General features: G+C 34.9%; 2 protein-coding genes across 5 annotated transcripts in view; one reads left to right on the top strand and one right to left on the bottom strand.

The window, feature by feature from the left end:
• Nucleotides 1-19,699, bottom strand: part of LOC136039222 (period circadian protein-like) — a 569,811-nt gene that overhangs the window by 296,752 nt on the left and 253,360 nt on the right. The window lies entirely within an intron of this gene.
• LOC136039219 (uncharacterized) overlaps nucleotides 1-19,699 on the top strand; it is a 140,525-nt gene that overhangs the window by 103,077 nt on the left and 17,749 nt on the right. Inside the window, exons 6-7 of the mRNA XM_065722751.1 lie at nucleotides 6,980-7,173; nucleotides 15,240-15,376. Of these exons, the coding sequence (XP_065578823.1) occupies nucleotides 6,980-7,173; nucleotides 15,240-15,376 (331 nt within the window). The remainder of the gene's footprint in view (nucleotides 1-6,979; nucleotides 7,174-15,239; nucleotides 15,377-19,699) is intronic.

The following is a 19,699-nucleotide window of genomic DNA, read 5'->3' as shown; positions in this document are numbered from 1 at the left end:
TATTTTTAGAACCCCTCATAAGCGTAATAATCTCTGTTCGTTTTAAGTTTTAATGCTACTCCTTACTTTAAATTGAAAAAACTTTTTCATGTTTATGTTTTCATTGTTTTTTATAATAGTAATGCTAGAAAACCCTGCGGCCTTTTCATTTAATTTCTCTTCCCCCATGAAATATTCCTCGAATGAAAGATCCTCTCTCATAGCCCCCTCACCTCAACCCCACACCCAAACCAAAAAACTCCCCCTGGAAACGTCGGTATACTTCCCAATAACCATTACTGTATGTAAACATTGGTCAAAGTTTGTAACTTGCAGCCCCTCCCCCAGGGACTGTGGGGGAGTAAGTCATCCCCAAAGACATATTTATTATGGTTTTCGACTATGCGGAACAAAATGGCTATATCACAATTTTGATCTGTTGACTCCCACATAGCCCCCTCCCCTCAACCCCACACCCAAACCAAAAAAATCCCCCTGAAAACGTCGGTACACTTCCCAATAACCATTACTGTATGTAAACATTGTTCAAAGTTTGTAACTTGCAGCCCCTCCCCCAGGGACTGGGGGGAGTAGGTCATCCCCAAAGACATAGTTATTATGGTTTTCGACTATACGGAACAAAATGGTTATATCAAAATTTTGTTCCGTTGACTTTGGGGAGAAATGAGCGTGGGAGGGGGCCTAGGTGCCCTCCAATTTTTTGGTCACTTAAAAAGGGCACCAGAACTTTTCATTTCCGTCAGAATGAGCCCTCTTGCAACACTCTAAGACCACTTGGTCGACACGATGACCCCTGGAAAAAAAAACAACAAATAAACACGCACCCATGATCTGTCTTCTGGCAAAAAAATATGAAATTCCACATTTTTGTAGATTGGACCTTGAAATTTTTTCTGTAGAATTTTCTGATACGCTGAATGCGATGGTATGATTTTCGTTAAGATCCTATGACTTTCAGGGGGTGTTCCCCCTATTTACCGAAATAAGCCAGATTTTCTCAGGCTCGTAACTTTTGATAACTAAGAATAACAAAGACTTTGATGAAACTTACATATTTAAAATCATCATAAGAATCCGATTCTTTTGATATATATTTTAGCATCGAAGTTCCGTTTTTTAGAGTTTCGTTTACTATTGAGCCGGGTCGCTCCTTACTACAGTTCGTTACCACGAACTGTTTGAAAAAAAGAAAAAATCGTAAAAAAACACTAAAAATAAAAAATAAATAAACACAATCTACACGACATCTCTCAATGACCATAGGCGACGGGGGAAAGCATCACTCGTAAGGCGTATATAAACGTGACCTTGATCAGACCAAACTTGTTTATGAAATCCAACTACAAACTTGTTTTGGCTTGGATTCGCAGTCTTTTATGTCATCAGCAGTTGGCTGATTCTTCACCCACTCTTCTTTTTTTTCATTTTTTATTTGGCACCCACTGCTACAAAAAAGGCATTTTTGTAGTTGGAGGTTTTTTCCATTAAAAATTGAATTTTTTTCAAGATTCGAGGTTTATTTGATAAAGTTAATTATTATAGTTATGGCTAGTGCCGCAACTAATGTACGCTACCTTTTGCAACATATTAATCACTAAGTACTATTTATCATACTATTTAAAAAGAAATGATCGAATAGATTACTGAAAAAATTAGTTCTGCAGCACACTATTTGATATTTTCTATTTGCCTATGCTATTCTACGGTCTTTTCCGTTCATGTTGGTTCTTTTGGTGTTTCTTTTGGTTGAGTGTAGTGGTGAAGCGTAGCCGGGAATGGAGGGTTTAAGTTTATTGGTTGATTAATAAGCAATATGGTTGGTTAATTTATCACTTTTCCAATTCAGAAAAATAATGCCCATCGAATTCTTAGATGGTTTTGGCTTTTCCTTTAGATGCCACTGACAGCCCCTGCTAGAATCATGTTTAACTTTGATCCCATATTCCGTGGTTGGTCGTGCCCGAGGGGTTGACTTCCAACCAGGTTGAAGGACATCTTACAGAAGTTTCTCAAAATGGTCTTAATTGCTGCTGAAGAGACCCCCCTCATTGCAGCAAGTCGATCTGCATTGAGGTCGGTCTGCTATGCCCTCTATGTCACTTTTTATGTAGCAGAAGCTTCAAGTCAAGTAACTCAATTAAAAAAAATTACGGTTCATTTACGCTGTCCTTGGTACTTAAAGAGGCTTTTCATAGATGTATTAAATTATTTTTAAAACAAAAATGCCAACACGAGTGTTCTCAGTCTGTTTGCAATTTTTGCATTTTTAAATTTTAATCGGAGAAATTGTTCATTAATGTTCATTACAGGATAATTCAGAGGCAACGCTATAGCGTTGAAAATAGAAAAGGCCATCAATATTTTGATTTATTTGAAAAAGGCTTATATTTTTTGAAAATATTTGAAAAAGGCTTCAATATTTTATCATTCTGCTTATTTTCCCCAGAGGCACTTTATATGGAAGCGATGGTCTTATAAACTTCGGAGGAGGCTCATTCGATCGGAAATTGGAAGTTCTAGTGCCCTTTGTAAGAATAAAAAAGGATCGGAGGGCAACTAGCCCCGCAGCGCCCTTTTTACCCAAAATACATCATATAGAAATATTGAGATAGCCATTATGTTAAAAACAGTTCAAAGGTTAGATAGCAAAACTTCCGTTTTAACCCCCCGCCCTTGGGCCCAGGTGCAGGTGTTGGAAGTTACGCCCTGGGGACATGCGTTATAAATTATGTCCTGGGGGCATATACAGTTTTTATGGAAGGGATGTTTGTAGGACGACTCAGTCGATACGATTACCCCTGGGGAAAAAAACAAACAAATAAAAAAACAAATAAACACGAATCCGTGATCTGTCTTCTGGCAAAAAATGCGAAATTCCCCATTTTTGTAATAGGAGCATGAAACTTCTACAATAAGGTTTTCCGATACGCTGAATCTGGTGGTGTTATTTTCGTTGAGATTATATTACTTTTAGGGGCATTTTCCCCTATTTTCTGAAATGAAGCAAATTTTGTCAGGCTCGTAACTTTTTATTGGTAAGACTAATCTTGATGAAATCTATATATTTGAAATCAGCTTTAAAATGCAATTCTTTTGATGTAACTATTGGTATTAAAATTTCGTTTTTTAGAGTTTCGGTTACTATTGAGCCGGGTCGCTCCTTACTACAGTTCGTTACCACGAACTGTTTGATAGTATTTATAACTGCCACACAATGGATAGTATGCAAGTCTAAAAAACAGGCAAGTTAAAAAAAATAACATGTTTGCTTACGTCCTCTTCCTATGTAAAAAAGGATTCTTTTCTAAACTTGAAATCAGGGAATAATATACCCTGAATCGGTATATAAGGGCGTGGTGAAGAGAGTTTGCACCAAAAGCAATTTTTATATTCGGAAAGAGCATAAGAAAAGGAATCGAGTGGTATGTTCATTTCGTTCATAGGTCAATAATATGAACTGCTCAATATTTACCCATTTTTCATTGTCATCTTCAATTGCCTTCGATGTTTTTGGCCCTAGATTCATTTCTGAGAGTGTCATTCACCTAACTCAACTGCTTTCCAAGATGGCAAGAAGTGTCTAAATTACAACTTTATGCTATTCCTTATTTTCCTTGTGTGCCCTTTTATGTCATTTTGATAATATGGGTTCCATCCAAATCAAATTCTTGGACCCCTGCCTGGTAAGATAAGATTTTTTATCTAAAAAAAAAGAAGCAATGACAAGCAGAGATTGGTCATTCGCGCTTTAAAATGGTGCATAGGTCTAAAGTCTTTGCAGAACTTTATCAGTTTGAGAGCGGACTTTGAAAAGGTTTGTTTTGGTTGTTGCTTCTCCATCAGCTTACTGCAAGTTGCATACTCACTTATCCATTTCCAAGAACAATTGTTATGCCCAACAGCTTTTATCTTCCTTCTATAGAATTTGATGTTGAATCTACCATGTTTTCACTTGCTATTTATGCTTCGATATACTTCAACGGCAAAGGTTAAAAATACCAGAAAGACGCCTGGGTAACGGCCCTTGCAGAGATAACAAAGATTATACCGGCTAGTTGTTGTATCTTTTAAACAATTTGATTTGAAGTTTTCCACTTGGCTAATATTTTTTCTATCATCATTTCATAAAAGAGTGCTAAAAAGAATGCAGAGAGCAAATAATGGAGAAAAAGAGTGCAAATCCGGTCCGGGGAGTGAAAGAGTGCAACAAAAAAAAGAGTTCATTTCACACGAAAAGCATGCAAGTTGGTAACCCTGCTTAGATGCTACTACTAGTTGGTTCAGAGTCTTAAAGAATCCGAGCTGGTGAGTCGGTCGGCAATTGCAAAAGATGTTAAAACCAGCGCGGTGTCTGCTTGGCAACCAGGTGTGACAAAGGTGACTGGTAAGTCATACTACGTAGGCGATCGTTGATGACAAAGTCTGTCCATGGGACTTCCTCGATTGTTTGAATCCACTTAAATTGAAGAGTGTGTATACATAGCCACTTAGATAGAGTTTTAGGCCAAGTTTTTGCTCTGTATAGCAGGTTAGAGGGGACTGACCGTCAAAGGGTCTACATTTTGGTGGCTCGTTTGATAATTGGCTTCTTCCAAACTTTGCTCAATCTACCAAAAACGGCAGAGGCCTTGGCAACGCTAGCAGCAACTTGATGGTCGATGCAGCCATCCGAGAATATATTAGAACCAAGATAAGTGAAGTGGTAAACCACTTCGATCTGGTTTTCGGCAATCAAGTGATTAGAATTGTCGTTGTCTAACTTTGACTAAAATACCAAGACTCTCGTCTTCTTTCAGTTAATGGATAGTCGTGTCCTTGCAGCTTCACCCAGAAGCGTGTTTAGAGCCACGAATAGCTGTGACTTGGAGTTAGCGATTAGTGCTATGTCATCCGCAAAGTCATAATCAGTGACTACACTATCCCCGCACTCAAGTCCCAAGCTCAACTTCTGTGTTGCGCAACGTATAACATGATCTATAATACAGCTAAATAGCTCAGAAGCAACTGAAAAACTTCATCTAACTCCTGTTCTTAATGCAAAGAACAAATAACAGGCAACCAGGTGTGACAAGTATAATGTCACAGTATAATGGAACAGTTTCTTCATGCATAGCCCTGGGTAAGCGGACGTATTTCGACGGGAGGTCAGTATTAGAAACGATATTCCATGAAGAATCTCGACCAACTGAGTCGAATATTGCCTTATAATCGACATAGGCAATGAAAGCCTTGTATCAGAACACGTTTGCCTTCTCAATGATTTGTCTTATGGAGGATATCTGGTCTGTCGTTGTTCAGCCAGGCATAAAACCAGCCTGGGACGCTGCAATTTCATCATAAGGTATGCAAAACATTGCTGCAACCAAACCATAGAAAAGAGCATGCCTGGTACTGTGAGGAACGTTGTCCCTCTATAGTTGTTGCACTCCCTCCTGGAACCTTTTCTCTTCCATTGTGACAGGATCATTCCTGTGCGCCAGTCTTTCGGGATGATCTTTGAGTCACGTATTGCATTGAATAGAATCCGGCACTATTACAGGATAGTCCCACTGCCGTTTTTATGGAATATCTGCCGTTTTTATGGAATATTATGTGAAATATCTGTGGATATTCCACAGATGCCAGTAGCCTTGCAGTTTTACAATTTCTTCATAGTATTTTGAATTTCTACCACTGAGAATGGTTTAATGTCAACATTAACGAGGTTATTATAAATCACAGGCTGGTGGATGGCAGGAGTTGTGTTAAGCAGAGATGAAAATTATTCATTCCACCTTGAAAGGTTGGACACTATGTCTTCAAAGATATGCTACATATATGCTACGTTTTTTATTGGTTGAGAGCACTGGCCTGAGAGGTCACGTAAGTTTCTGTACACTGCTCCAACGCCCTCCTCGTGGAATTTTCTTCTAGCTCATCAGCATTGGCGTCAATGAACGACTCGAGATACCGGTGGATCAGCTTATTCCTCACGCCATTTAAATATCCATAGGTTTTCATATGCCAACGCTGCTCAGTCGGGCTGACCTTCGGAGTGTAATGACGTCCACAGCTTCCTGTGACAGCCAAGGCTTTTTGACCTGAACTTGCAAGTCAACAGTTGTTCTAGCTGTGTCAGTGACTCCAGTCTTAAAATAGTCCCATATATATATATATATATATATATATATATATATATATATATATATATATATATATATATATATATATATATATATATATAAATATAAATATATATATATATATATACATATATATATATATATATATATATATATATATATATATATATATATATATATATATATATATATATATATATTTATTTATTAATATGAATATCATATGCCCCCAATCAACCTACATATCTGTAGGAGGCTCTGAGTGGCCTGGGGGAGGCCCCTAAAGAGTGGCAGACTCATAAAGCTTTAAAATTTGGGGGGAGGAGGGTTATCTTATATTATGTTTGCTATAAAAATAATGATGGTCCTCATTGTATTTTTTATAATTAATATAATTATATTTTTCCAATTCCCGAGCTCTGGACCAAAATCCCAAGAATCATAAGTTTTCTTTATGGTTTTGGGCAGTTTTTTTGTAAACAAACAAATTGTACACATTAGAACTTTCGGTTTTTTTTTTTTCTCTGTATGTTACTGTTATCTTTATTTTGTATGGTTTTTAGTGCGGAAGGGGAAATGTCCCGTGTTTACTTACCGTGTTTTATTGTTGCAGTGTTTGTAACTTGCCACTTCCTTGGATAAATTTTAACTTCTCACGCTAGTAGTGAAACTAATGTTGTATTTTTTATTACTACTATTTTTTTAAAATAAATTTTTCTTTCTCTCTCGTATACATTTAGTTTTCACCATATTATTTTTTAAGATTTGGGGGGGGCTACTATTTTTCTTCCCTTTTCTTTCTACAAAGCAAAAGTATTGTACACTATATACTTGTCTATTATATACTGTCTCTTTAGGTTGTTGACGTCTCTACCCAAAGAAACATTCCAGTGCATGTAGATGGGGCTCGGTTGATGAATGCCGCAGTTCACCTAAAAGTACCACCATCTAGACTGTTGAGAGGGTGTGCGTCAGTCAGCATGTGCTTAAGTAAAGGACTTGGTGCTCCTGTTGGATCTGTTCTATCGGGTTCAAAAACTTTTATTCAAAGGTATGCTTACCCTTTAGTTCAAGCATCAACTTACTAAATTTATGCAAATACCCCCAGAATTTACATGGTCCTCTCAGAACATAGCGACAGAGCCTCTGAAAAATGTTGGGGCTCAATTGCTTGTCTATCTTCTTAGTGGCTAGCATTAATAAACAGATAACCAATCAAGTGGCATTTAACTTATGGATTTTAACTTAACCGGAATTGAATTTTTCTTTTTTTACTGGTTTAAAATTTCACACAGGAGTTTTTACAAACGATTTGGTTTTAAAAATCAATTAGCACGTGGTGGACTAAAAAATTCCTATTCCAAAATAAATTCAACAATTATGCAGTGTGGTAGCCAGGGAGCCTGTCTAGAGTCTGGCATGAGGAGCATAGGTAACTTTGAAAAGAGAAAACTGGCCCTGGTGTCGACAAAATAACCCCTAAAACCAACTGTCGTTCGGCGTTTCTTGGTTATTTTCTGTGTAATAACAAGGTAAAATTAGCGTAATTAGCAGGACTAGCATAGTCGTAAGGGTTTGATATCAGTTTCTGAAAAAGAAAATTACAAAGCTTATTAAAAAGGCCAAACGTTCAATGCCGTTGGTGGTTATTTCTTTTTTGGTCCACACTAGCGCCAGTTTTGTCTCTTCTAATTTACTCATATTCGTTGAGCTAGCATATATATATATATATATATATATATATATATATATATATATATATATATATATATATATATATATATATATATATATATATATATATATGATATAGAATCATTAGAGTATCAAAAAGATTAATTTTCTTAATGATTTTTTGGATGATAGCATTTTTGGCGCAAAACCAAACTTAATTTCGAGTTTACACGCACTAATAAGATATTTTTTCAGTCTTCTGGAAATTTTAGTTTTAATTTTTTTAGTCTTGTGGATGATAACAGCTTTGGCACAAAATCAAATTTTATTTCAAGTTTAAATACACTAATTAACATAATTTTTTAGTCTTCTGGAATTTTCCTGAGCTATCTGTCATACACTTTTTCTTTTCTATGATGATTGTTACTAGAAGTTTATCCCCACACACACACACACACACTCGTAAAATACCGCCCCAGAACTGATACTGATAAAATGTAATAATTTAATATTTAGTGGATAGTTCGACATTAATACCTAAATATTTTATAATATCTTTATTTTTTCTTTTAATAAGCTTTAGAGTCATAATTTTACCTATTTTTTAACTTTCTTTTCAAGATCAGTTGCTTTAGAATCAAAAAACTTAGGTGCAAAAAGATCAACAATTTCCCCTTCAAAATCAATATTGATAACGAGTTTTTAGTCACAGTTAGTTGTAACACATTTCATTCTTGTAATCGTGTATTCCATTACAATATCTAAATGATTTTTTACTAATAGTTCGATTATATTTATTTTCTATTTTCATTTCGCTTTAAAGTTTCTCCTTTTATTAGTAAATAATTATATTAAACAAATTTCCAAATCGAAAATAACTTATATATTAACATATAATTTACTATTAAAGACCTCCAGATTTCTTTTCTCTTTGAAAATATAACACAGTAAATGTTATATGGATTAGCAGGTGCTTGGTCTAATAAAAGTTTTACGTCTATACTAGCAGTGGATCTGCTTTGATAAATATTCAATTCATGCTTTAAAACATCAAAAAAATTAAAAGAAATAAAATTTATTTAAAATTATTTTAAAGTTTAAAATAATTATAACTTACAATTGTTCCACTGTCAACACCTTTATGTTTATATCCTAACTGTAAAAATCATTGATAAGCGTTAGAATAATCTTCATTAATATTACTGAAATCATATTTCAAATCTTATTGTGGATATTTATATTGATTTACTCTCACAAATACCACATTGTTTTGCGTATAACTGTTATCTTTGTCAGGTTTATGTAAAACAACAGCAATTTTAGTTGTATTATAGCGTTCACTGACTACCCTCCAAGTTAATTCTTTATCCATCTTATTATCACTTTTATAGGTATTAAACGCTTTCCATCTTAATTCAAATCAGCTTTTAATTGTTCCACCTTCTTCGTTAATGCTGCTTCTAATTGAGTTGTTATAGGTGAACTGGGATATAATACAGGTAACATCCATGATAAATACATTACATCTACTTTAAATTCTGAGCTCAAAATTTTAAAATCATACTAGCTGTTGGGGTGGCGCTTCGCGCCACCCCAACACCTGGTTGGTGGGGGCACTTCGCGCCCCTACAAGCCCCCCCGCGCGCGTAAGTCGTTACGCGCCATATTAGTTACGCACCATTATAGTTGTGTCCTTGTGTCCCACCTGTGAATATATATATATATATATATATATATATATATATATATATATATATATATATATATATATATATATATATATATATGTTTTTAACTACGTAAAAATTGCGAATATACAACATTCTTCGCTGTCCAATTGTCTGTACATATAAATAGATTGTAAGGGTTACCGACTCTTGAACATGCAACATATAATTGTCCATCAGAAAAACAATCCGTATTCAGATCTATACCTCATTATTCTAATGATTGCCCTTGAGCTTTGTTGATGGTGATTGCTAATCAAACATTCCCCCTGTGCCCCCCGGCGTCCCCGTTGTAGTTGTGTCCCTGTGTCCCAGTCATCATTTATAGTCGACAAACATGACGTCAATCGGCACACAAACATGACGTCAGTCGACACACACGTCCCAGTCGTCATTTGTGTCCCGGTGTTCCAGTCTGTAATTTCTCTTTGAGTGTCCCGGTCGTCATTTGTATTCCTTTTTCTATTTTTTTTTTTTTTTTAGTTTTATTTTTCTCCTTTATTTTTCAGTTTTTTTCCTTTTTTTGTTTTTTTTTTCTTTTTCAGTTTTTAGTTTTTTTTCTTAGTTTATAGTTTTTTTTCTTTTTAGGTTTTTTGCTGTTTTTACCCTTTTTTAGTTTTTTTCTTTTTTAGTTTTTAGTTTTTTACATTTTTTTAGTTTTTTTTTTAGTTTTTTAGCTTTTTTAGTTTTTTTTTTAGTAGTTTTTACCTGTTTTTTTAGTTTTTTTTAGTTTTTTTAGTTTTTTTCTTTTTTAGTTCTTTTTCTTCTTTTGTATTAATGCTAAAGCCAAGGTTCGAACCTGGAACCTCTAGGACCTAGAACCTGGAACATAACGCTTTACCAACTCAGCTACTTCGGCTTGAATACATTTACCTTTTTTAGTTTTTTTTTTTTTTTTTTTTTTTTCTTTTTCTCCTTTATTTGTCAGTTTTTTTCCTTTTTTTAGTTTTTTTCTTTTTCAGTTTTTATTTTTTTAGTTTTTTTATTAGATTTTAGTTTTTTCTTTTTAGTTTTTTTGTAGTTTTTACCTTTTTTTAGTTTTTTTTTAGTTTTTTTTACTTTTTTAGTTTTTAGTTTTTTACCCTTTTTTTAGTTTTTTATCTGTTTTAGTTTTTTTCTTCTTTTGTATTAATGCTAAAGCCAAGGTTCGAACCTGACACCTCTAAGACCTAGAACCTGGAACATAACGCTTTACCAACTGAGCTACTGTATTTGTATCGGATTAACGACGCTTCTTGACTACTAAGGTCCCTGCGTCGGCCCTGTAGTGCATTCCTGCAGCATGGTTCGATCTCTGGGTCCCGTATTACCACGCTAAGGTCAAACCCACTGCGCCAACACAGGTAGTTATATAACTGAGCTACTTCGGCTTGAATACATTCGTTTTGGTATGTGATGAAATAATTCAGACGTCATATGCGGACAGTGACGTCACTCGACACACAGACAAATTATTTATATATATATAGATAGATTGGAATTTTTTTTCTTTTTAATATAATTTGATGTGAAACGGCTCTAAAAACGCGATTAGTATCTTGACAAAATCGAAATAATCGTGATAATGGTAAATACATGCTAACGACGTAACTTTTTTTTAGTTATATTCAGTCTTTTAATTAAACTACAACTGAAATCGTTATTTCGTTTTATTGTAATGGTTCCGCCACATGCTGCAGCAGGTGTAAAAGTGCTTCCATACTCATTTTCTGCTTAAAAGAATCAACGGAGTGGGTTTCATCTTCATACCAAAACATATTAGTAGCTGTGCTTCGACTATAGTAATCTGAAAATTCTAATATAATTTTAACAGCAGTCGTTATACCTACATAATCAATAGTTTCAATACATTTTCCATTGATGACATATTCAGAATTTCTATACAAATTAAATGCATTATTTGTTAAAGTATTTTCATCATTATTTCACACATTTTTCCATCTAATCGCGTTATTTTTACTTTTGCATATCATTTGAAAGAATTGTAAATATCACTTGGAAGAATCCAAGATTCCACGTCTTTTAAAATGAAATTACAATTTAATTGTTAAGATACGTTTCTCTGACTTTTGTATATTTTCATATTAGGTTGTAGAATCATCAATAATAGGCTTTTCAAATATTTCCCAATAAGGAGCAATAACTTGATTCCCTGTCATTTATAGGCAGAAAGAATTATTAAATAAACTTCAAAAGATTTTTAAACACTAGAAGTAGATCTTCGATTGTCACTGAGGATATCAACAAAAGCATCACCGGGGATGTAGTTTAAGTCCCTTACCTAAAGTCATTGCATCCAATAAGCCTTTGCTCTGTTCATCAAGTTATTTATTGAAACATCTCTTATATTTGAAACTATGTCTTTTAGAGATTTCACATCATTTAAAGTTCTTTGATTGTAATCTATCCAATCTTTTCCATATTCTATAATTCTTTTTAAATGATTAAGACGAGGCATAATCATTGTGTTATACGTGGAATGAGCTTCTTCTTTCATATTTTTACTGGACGTCTTGAATAGTTGAGAATTGATGATATTTTTAAGGAAACTACCAATTCCGCTACCATGCTGCCTTGTATACGATAATTGTTTCTGGTTGATCAACATTTATTATAGATAAATTCTATTAAATAATTTCATTAAACTTTCTTCAAATCAAAAACATGTTCGATATTCTCTCCGCTCAGATCAATTAATCTACCTAATTGATCAGTTATAGCCATTTTTAGTGCATTGATATATCCGTTTCGATTGATTGGAAGATAATGCCTTTCTACAGGAATCTCATAGAGTAGCGTTCCAAGTTTTGTTATTTTTAGTAAAACTAAAAGGTTGTATTCCCACACGCAATGGAACTACCCACTAATGAATAGTGAATATATATTTTGTCAACATTTCTTGTAATATTAGGAACTATAGTACCTTCATTATATTTACTACTCAGTTCAGCTTCATTTTTAAATCTTAAAATAAAACATAAATCACTATTAAAGTGACATTTATAATTCTCTTTCAAATTTATAACAAGTTTCATTTTTGTTAGATTGGATGATATCCTGATTGGACATCGATCTAGAGATGGATTGAAATAACGAGTTAAAGAATAGTTTAAACCCTCTTCATCATACAACCCATTGGGTATAACAACGTTAACCCATTCATCCTTAGTTTTTTCCTGTGTTCAAACATATTGTTTTCTTAAATTGGTCACATAATATTATATACTAGTACGTAGTGTACACTGAGTTAAAACTACTTCAGAATCAGTGTTTCGATCTAACGTGATCGGATTATTTGTTTAAGACGGTTCGATTTTAATTTTGTTGCCATTGATAATAATCAAAACCAATTATTAGAATAGTATTTTTATAAAATTCAAATTCTGAGATAGTTGAAAATAGTATTATAGTCATTTTTCTTAACAATTTTGTTTTTGAATAATGAATTGAGCAGGTCAATAGCTTCATGTTTCACTTCATCAGATGTATTTTCAGCGGCTCTGCTACCTTGCAAACTATATAATTTTTCAATCAGATCATTTAAATTCATGCAAATTCCAGCTCCTTTCTGAGGTTGTATAGCAGCAAAGTTATCTTTAATTGCTTTTAACCTTCTTCTGTAGATTTTTAACGAACTGAGACTTTTTTCTAATTCAATAGATATCATACCTTTCATCTTTCCACCGTAGCTTGAATTAACTTTTCTTAAATCATCTATTGCCTCTTCTAAATATTTATAACTGTCTAAATAAAAACTAAGCATTTGAAAATAGGTTCCCTTAGGATCATAGTCCTTATTGATTTCTCTCAGATGTTCAACCTCTATCCCAGAATCAACATTAGCAATGAAATTTGGCTTATTCGGGGGTAAAATAGCTTGACTTGAGTAAGCTTTACTCAAGTAAGCTTTACTCAAAGCTTGAGTAAGCTTTTATTGCTTCTTTGTAAACTTAATACGTTATTTAAAGACGTTGTAAATTTATGTCATGTGATTTATCTGTAATAATATTTGTATTTTTTATCTTCTGCTTCAACGATTGGACCACCCAACTTTTCAGCATAGTCATGAAATCCCGCTCAGTCTAAGGAATATTCTTGAATTATATTCCTTTTCTCTACTTTTCACTATACTCACTAATAATTTATTTAGCTTTATAAGATCCATTTATAGAATAAAAGTTTTTATTGAATAACTAACGAGTTTTTTTTCGTAAAAACCACCAATAATGAGTTTACTAGTTTTATCCGACAGTTCATACTTCAGTTGTCTAATTAGGTACGTAACCTTTATAAAAAACACCATTGTTTTAATTAAGCCTAACCAAATCACCGACATTGAATTTGTTTATGGATGGTTTTTGAACTTTGACTTTAGGAAATAAATTAGTGTAGACTTTGTTCTCGTTTCTTTTTTTTCTCACTTCTATTGGTTTCATTTTGTTGGATCGATGATAGCAATAATCGATGCTAAAATGATGTAAAATGGAGTGAAAATTATGTAAATTGATGGGGTGATCTATGTAAGGCAGAACATACATTTAGTATACTACTATTGAGTGAGTGGCGCATGATTCACAAGTACCAAAAATCCTTCCCCCTACGGAAATAAAAAAAAATCAAATAAAATTCTTAAATTGGAGAGCCTTATTTTCAGTGGAGGGGGTGTATTTACCGGGGGATTAAATTTCCGTGGCGGGGGATATTTTCCATGGGGGGGGGGGTATTTTCCGGGGTGGATTTTCAGTGGGGGTTAGTTTCTGCAGGGGGTATTTTCGTCGGAGGGGTATTTTATTTTGGGATAATCGCGGGGGAGGGGGTAGACACCAGCCACAATGATTATTGTTGAACATTTTTTATGTTTTAGCCCTGTCTACGATTTATACCATCCCTGCCATGTCTATTGGTCGCAAATGACGTTCTCAGCCTTTTAAATTAATTACCACAAACCGTTGGCTAAGCTCTGCAGCTTAGGAATTGTTTTTTTTTTGTAATTATTTACAAAACTGGAAAGTTTCAGACATTATTCTTTGGAACCGCTTGGATGATGTTCTAACCTTTAACATATTCATGGCACTTTAATTTATTAGCACCATAATTGTTCATTGACAAATTGCAGATATAATCCCTGCCAATGCCTATTGGTCGCATCTGACGTGATTACACTTATAAAATAATTTCCAAAAATAGTTTTCTAGCCTCTTAACAAAGGGACGATGACTAGGGTAATGAAGATGGGGGGGGTATCAAAGTATGATTTTACATACATTGCCTTCCTAACCCCCTTACAGAACATTTGACAATTGCTTTTTGGTAATTATTTATGAAGATTGAAATTTTCACATATAACTCTTTGGCATGTCGCGGATGATGTTCCAACCTTTAACATATTGGAAGTACTTTAATTTACTACCTTTATTATTGTTCATTAATAAATTTTCCGTCTGATCCCTACTAGCTCCTATTGGTTGTATCTGACATATTCTCGCTTCTAAAATGATTGCCAGAAATTCTTCGTTAAATTCCCAATGGGATGACAATGAAGGGTAGATAGGTGGGGGGGGGGGGTCGAACCATGATTTAACATTCATTGCCCTCCTGATTCTCTCTCGGAGAAAGGCATTAAAAAAATATTTTTGGTAATTATCTCTGAAGCTTAATAATGTCAAATACGACCCTTACTGGGAAAGTGACAATATATAATTTGTTTACGTTTTAGAGCTTTGCGACTGAGAAAGTCTCTGGGAGGGGGAATGCGACAAGTTGGTGTATTGGCAGCTGCTGGCTTATTTGCTGTTAACAATATGGTAGACCGATTGGCTGATGACCATCTGCATGTCAAAATGATTGGTGAAGGTATTCAAAACTTTAACCTTTTTTTTATTTTGACTACACTGCCTCTCTATCACACAAACCCCAAGAAAAAACAGCGAGTAATTATTTTCAGACAATAAAATAATTTTAAAATGACAATGTCGCTCTATATCTATGAGCCGTATTCAGCAAAGAACACATAAATATAAAATAAGACTTATAATAAAATACGTCACCATTAAAACTAAACAAGACTAATTTAAAATAATCCTAGCATTATCGCTTCAAGGAAAATCAACCAGGACTGAAAAACAAAAACGAAAATGAAAACGAATCAAGAGCATTTTTTAATACAGCCATTGCTTTTTTGGCAGCTTCTTTTGATACAAATTCATTGTCATGAGCAATTGGATTTATAATATGTCAAATAAATAAAATATTAATGATATATTATATATAATACTAGCTGTTGGGGTGGCGCTTCGCGCCACCCCAACACCTAGTTGGTGAGGTACTTCGCGCCCCCCCAAGCCCCCCCCCGCGCGTGTAAGTCGTTACGCGCCATATTAGTTACGCGCTATTGTAGTTGTGTCCCTGTGTCCCACCTGTGAATATAGATAGATTTATATATGTGTTTCAAACTACGTAAAAATTGCGAATATACAACATTCTTGGCTTTCCCACTACTGGGAGCTTTCCGTTTCCAATTGCCAGCAATTGATCTGAAAATGTTTGACCAGAGTCATCGTTGTTGCAATCGGACACGCATATTTGTAGTTAATTTTAATATTTTTACGTGTGCCCATAAATTAGAATTTTTCAGGCAAGCATTCAACTCGTCTGCAGGAGTTAAACTACGTAAAAATTGCGAATATACAACATTCTTGGCATTCCCATTGTCTATGCATATACAAAGCCGTATGTACTAATAATGACATCATATGCAAACGCTCTTTTTACAAACAAACAAACATGCATACACACAACTCGTTTTTATATAGATAGATAGATAGATAGATACAATACAAATTAACTGCGTAAAACTTGCGAATATACAACATTCTTCGCTGTCCAATTGTCGCTGCATATAAATAGATTGTCAGGTTTACCGACCCTCGAACATGCAACGTACAATTGTCCATGGGAAAAACAATCAGTATTAAGATCTATACCACATTTTTCTAATGATTGACCTTGAGCTTTGTTAATGGTGATTGCAAGTGCTAATCGAATTGGGAATTGCAATCTTTTAAATTGAAAAGGCAGATCCGTTGGAATCATGGGAAAGCGAGGAATAAGAACAGCCACACCCTCAAAAGGCCCTGTCAAGATTGTGGCCTCTATTAGGTTTTCCATTGTTTTTTTTACGGCAAGTCGCGTGCCATTACAAAGCTTTGGTGGGTTGATATTTCTGAAAAGTATTATTGGTACGCCTATTTTTAGTTGTAGCACGTGTGGTGGAAACCCTGAAAGATCTATGGAATTTAAAAATTCAAATGGATAATTAACCGCTTCATTTGGTTCCAAAACTGTGTCGACTAACTTGTAAAGGACTGCCTGGTCTCGAATCTTGGTCAAAACAATATTGTTGATTTCGTGGACGTCTATATTTTTGGGTGCGAGAATCGCTCTTTCACTTAGCCATTTATTATTTTTATAATCTTCTAGAATATTCGGAAATACTTTTTCAATCTATTCATTTTTGGACGTCACTAAATTACAGAAATCAGCAGGTAGTTGTATACGTCCTGAAATTGAGTCTACTGGGAGCTTTCCGTTTCCAATTGCCAGCAATTGATCTGAAAATGTTTGACAAGAGTCATCGTTTTGCAATCAGACACGCATATTTGTAGTTAATTTTAATATTTTTAGTTGTGCCCATAAATTAGAATTTTTCAGGCAAGCATTCATTTCGTCTGCAGGAGTTGATCTAGGTATTATAGGTAATGTTTACCTGAAATCTCTCGCAAGCAATATTAATGTGCTGCCAAAGGGTTTCGACTTCTCTCTCAAATCTTTCAAGCATTGATCCAGAGCCTCGAGCGATTTTTTGTGTGCCATTGTGCACTCATCCCAAATAATAAGTTTGCATTGCTGCAATACTTTACCCATACCAGATGATTTGGAAATATTGCACGTGGGAGTTTCTGTAGAATGCAAATTCAGAGGCAATTTCAAAGCGGAATGAGCAGTTCTTCCACCAGGCAGCAATGTTGCGGCTATTCCGGACGACGCAATTGCCAACGCTATATCATTTTTAGATCGAATTGATGCCAGAATCAGTTTTATCACAAACGTTTTACCAGTACCTCCTGGCGCATCCAAAAAGAAAATTTCTCCAACGTTGTTATCGACACAATGCATTATCGTATCATAAATGTCTTTTTGTTCCGACGTTAACTTGGAAATGTTATTTTGTACATACGACAATAGATCACTCGTACTGTAACTTTGTTCACGATCCAATTCTACACATGTCGAAACAGCAGCGATATGGTTAGGTGAAGGCATTCCCAAATCCTGAAGAGGTTTGTTTGCCATACGTACGCACAAATCTTCTATAATAACTAAAGTGTAGTTATAAATTTCTGATGTAAAATCAAAAGTCATATCTGACGTCTCTAACTGTTTTCGATGGAGTATATCTTCGGACATTTTTGACTTATATTTTTCCCATAACTCTGTAGGAGCTGATGGAGAGCAAGTTGTTAAAATGATGCCAAACAATGCACGAATTTGACTTGGGGTTGACGTTTCGCACGCGTCATTGATGCAGTTATCCCAGTGTTGGTCATTCTCCAATAAATTCAGAGCTTGGCATGCACTACGGTAAGTGTCATGTATAGTACCGTTTACAGTTCTCAAATACTCAAAGGATGTCGGACCGGGTACATTCACCAAAAGCAGGCGTAGAAAGAAGCATTCATGTTGATTGGGGTGAACGGTGTAGAGTCTTCCTATCGTGGTATCTTTGAAGATGGTAGGTTGGCCGTCGACTGACTTACCCTGTTTTCGACGTTCAAATACTTTATTTTTAGTATTCCACGGGTAATACGAAGGCACTTCAGTATAAAGCAGTTTTTTTGCAAAAGAATCATTTTTGCAAAGCGAAAAAAAAAAAGCTGTTAATTTTGTATCCGGTGGATTCAGGGCTCTTTGTTGCACGTTGGTTTCCGAGAAATAAACACGTTGACCATTCTGTAAATGTACCGCTAAGTGAACAACAGCTGGACTACGTTCATGTATCGGAAATGAAAGAATTCGCCAAACAGCTTCATTACTGCTTATGTATCTTCCAGCCTGATATTGTACGATTTCGTCGAAATCTTTGATTTCGGGCTGCAAGCCAAAAACTGCCATGTCACTGCCTTTGTTGACGTATTTACATATGTATTTGATTGCCTTTACGGAGTTACAGTATTCAACGTTTATGTGTGCATTAAATGTTTTTGATAATAATGGGGAATATGGAACAACCCACTGGTTATCTACTTCGATGGTGGTACCGTTACGCTTCTTTATTATTGCTGTTTTACCGCCATCTTCAGTAGATCTTCTTCTATATTGTGGGTAACCATCATTACCAGTAATTGTGTTGGATACTAAAAGTCGAGGATATTGCTTTGTGCACCTTCCTTTGGCCATGCATGGTGAATTTTCGTTCAGTGCACCGCAAGGTCCATGTATCACATTTTTTACAATAATATCATGTAACCCCTTATCGACATTTTTATCAGGTATTTCAGCGGAAATCACATCACCAATTTCGTTCGAAGTAATTTTCTTATGTAGCCAGATTAGTATATGTGCGTGTGGCAAACCTCGTTTTTGCCATTCCACTGAGTACATCCAGCATCGCACTGACCCAAACACTTCAAGTTTTACTATGTAGTTTATCAGTGATTTCAACTTTTGCCGGAAGACACGGGCCGTAATGTCATGCCTATGAACCGCCGATTGTCCTTGAAGTAAAAGCTGCAGTATCTCGTCCCAAGATTGATTACATGTAAATGTAATAAATAAATCTGGACGACCATAGAGACGAACATACGCAATAGCATCTTGAGCATATTCATGCATATGACGGGGACTGCCAGCATATGACGAAGGTAAAATTGTTAATCTTCCAACGTTTGTGGTATTACCGTCATTTATAACTGCATCTCGCAAATGAATGTATTGTTCAGAGCGGAGCTTGTTCTGATTCAGGCGGATATATAGCAAACTTTCTGATTCAATTTTAGCATACATATCAACGACAGATTGGTGAAACAATTCACGGCCTTTTAAAATATAATTTTCTTCATCCTGCCGAATCATTAGTCTATAGGAATAATAATGCATTGCACTGCATTTCTTATTCAT

The sequence above is a fragment of the Artemia franciscana genome, chromosome 19, assembly GCF_032884065.1.
Source record: "Artemia franciscana chromosome 19, ASM3288406v1, whole genome shotgun sequence".
NCBI lineage: Eukaryota > Metazoa > Arthropoda > Branchiopoda > Anostraca > Artemiidae > Artemia > Artemia franciscana.
This window is presented reverse-complemented; position numbering and strand designations above follow the sequence as displayed.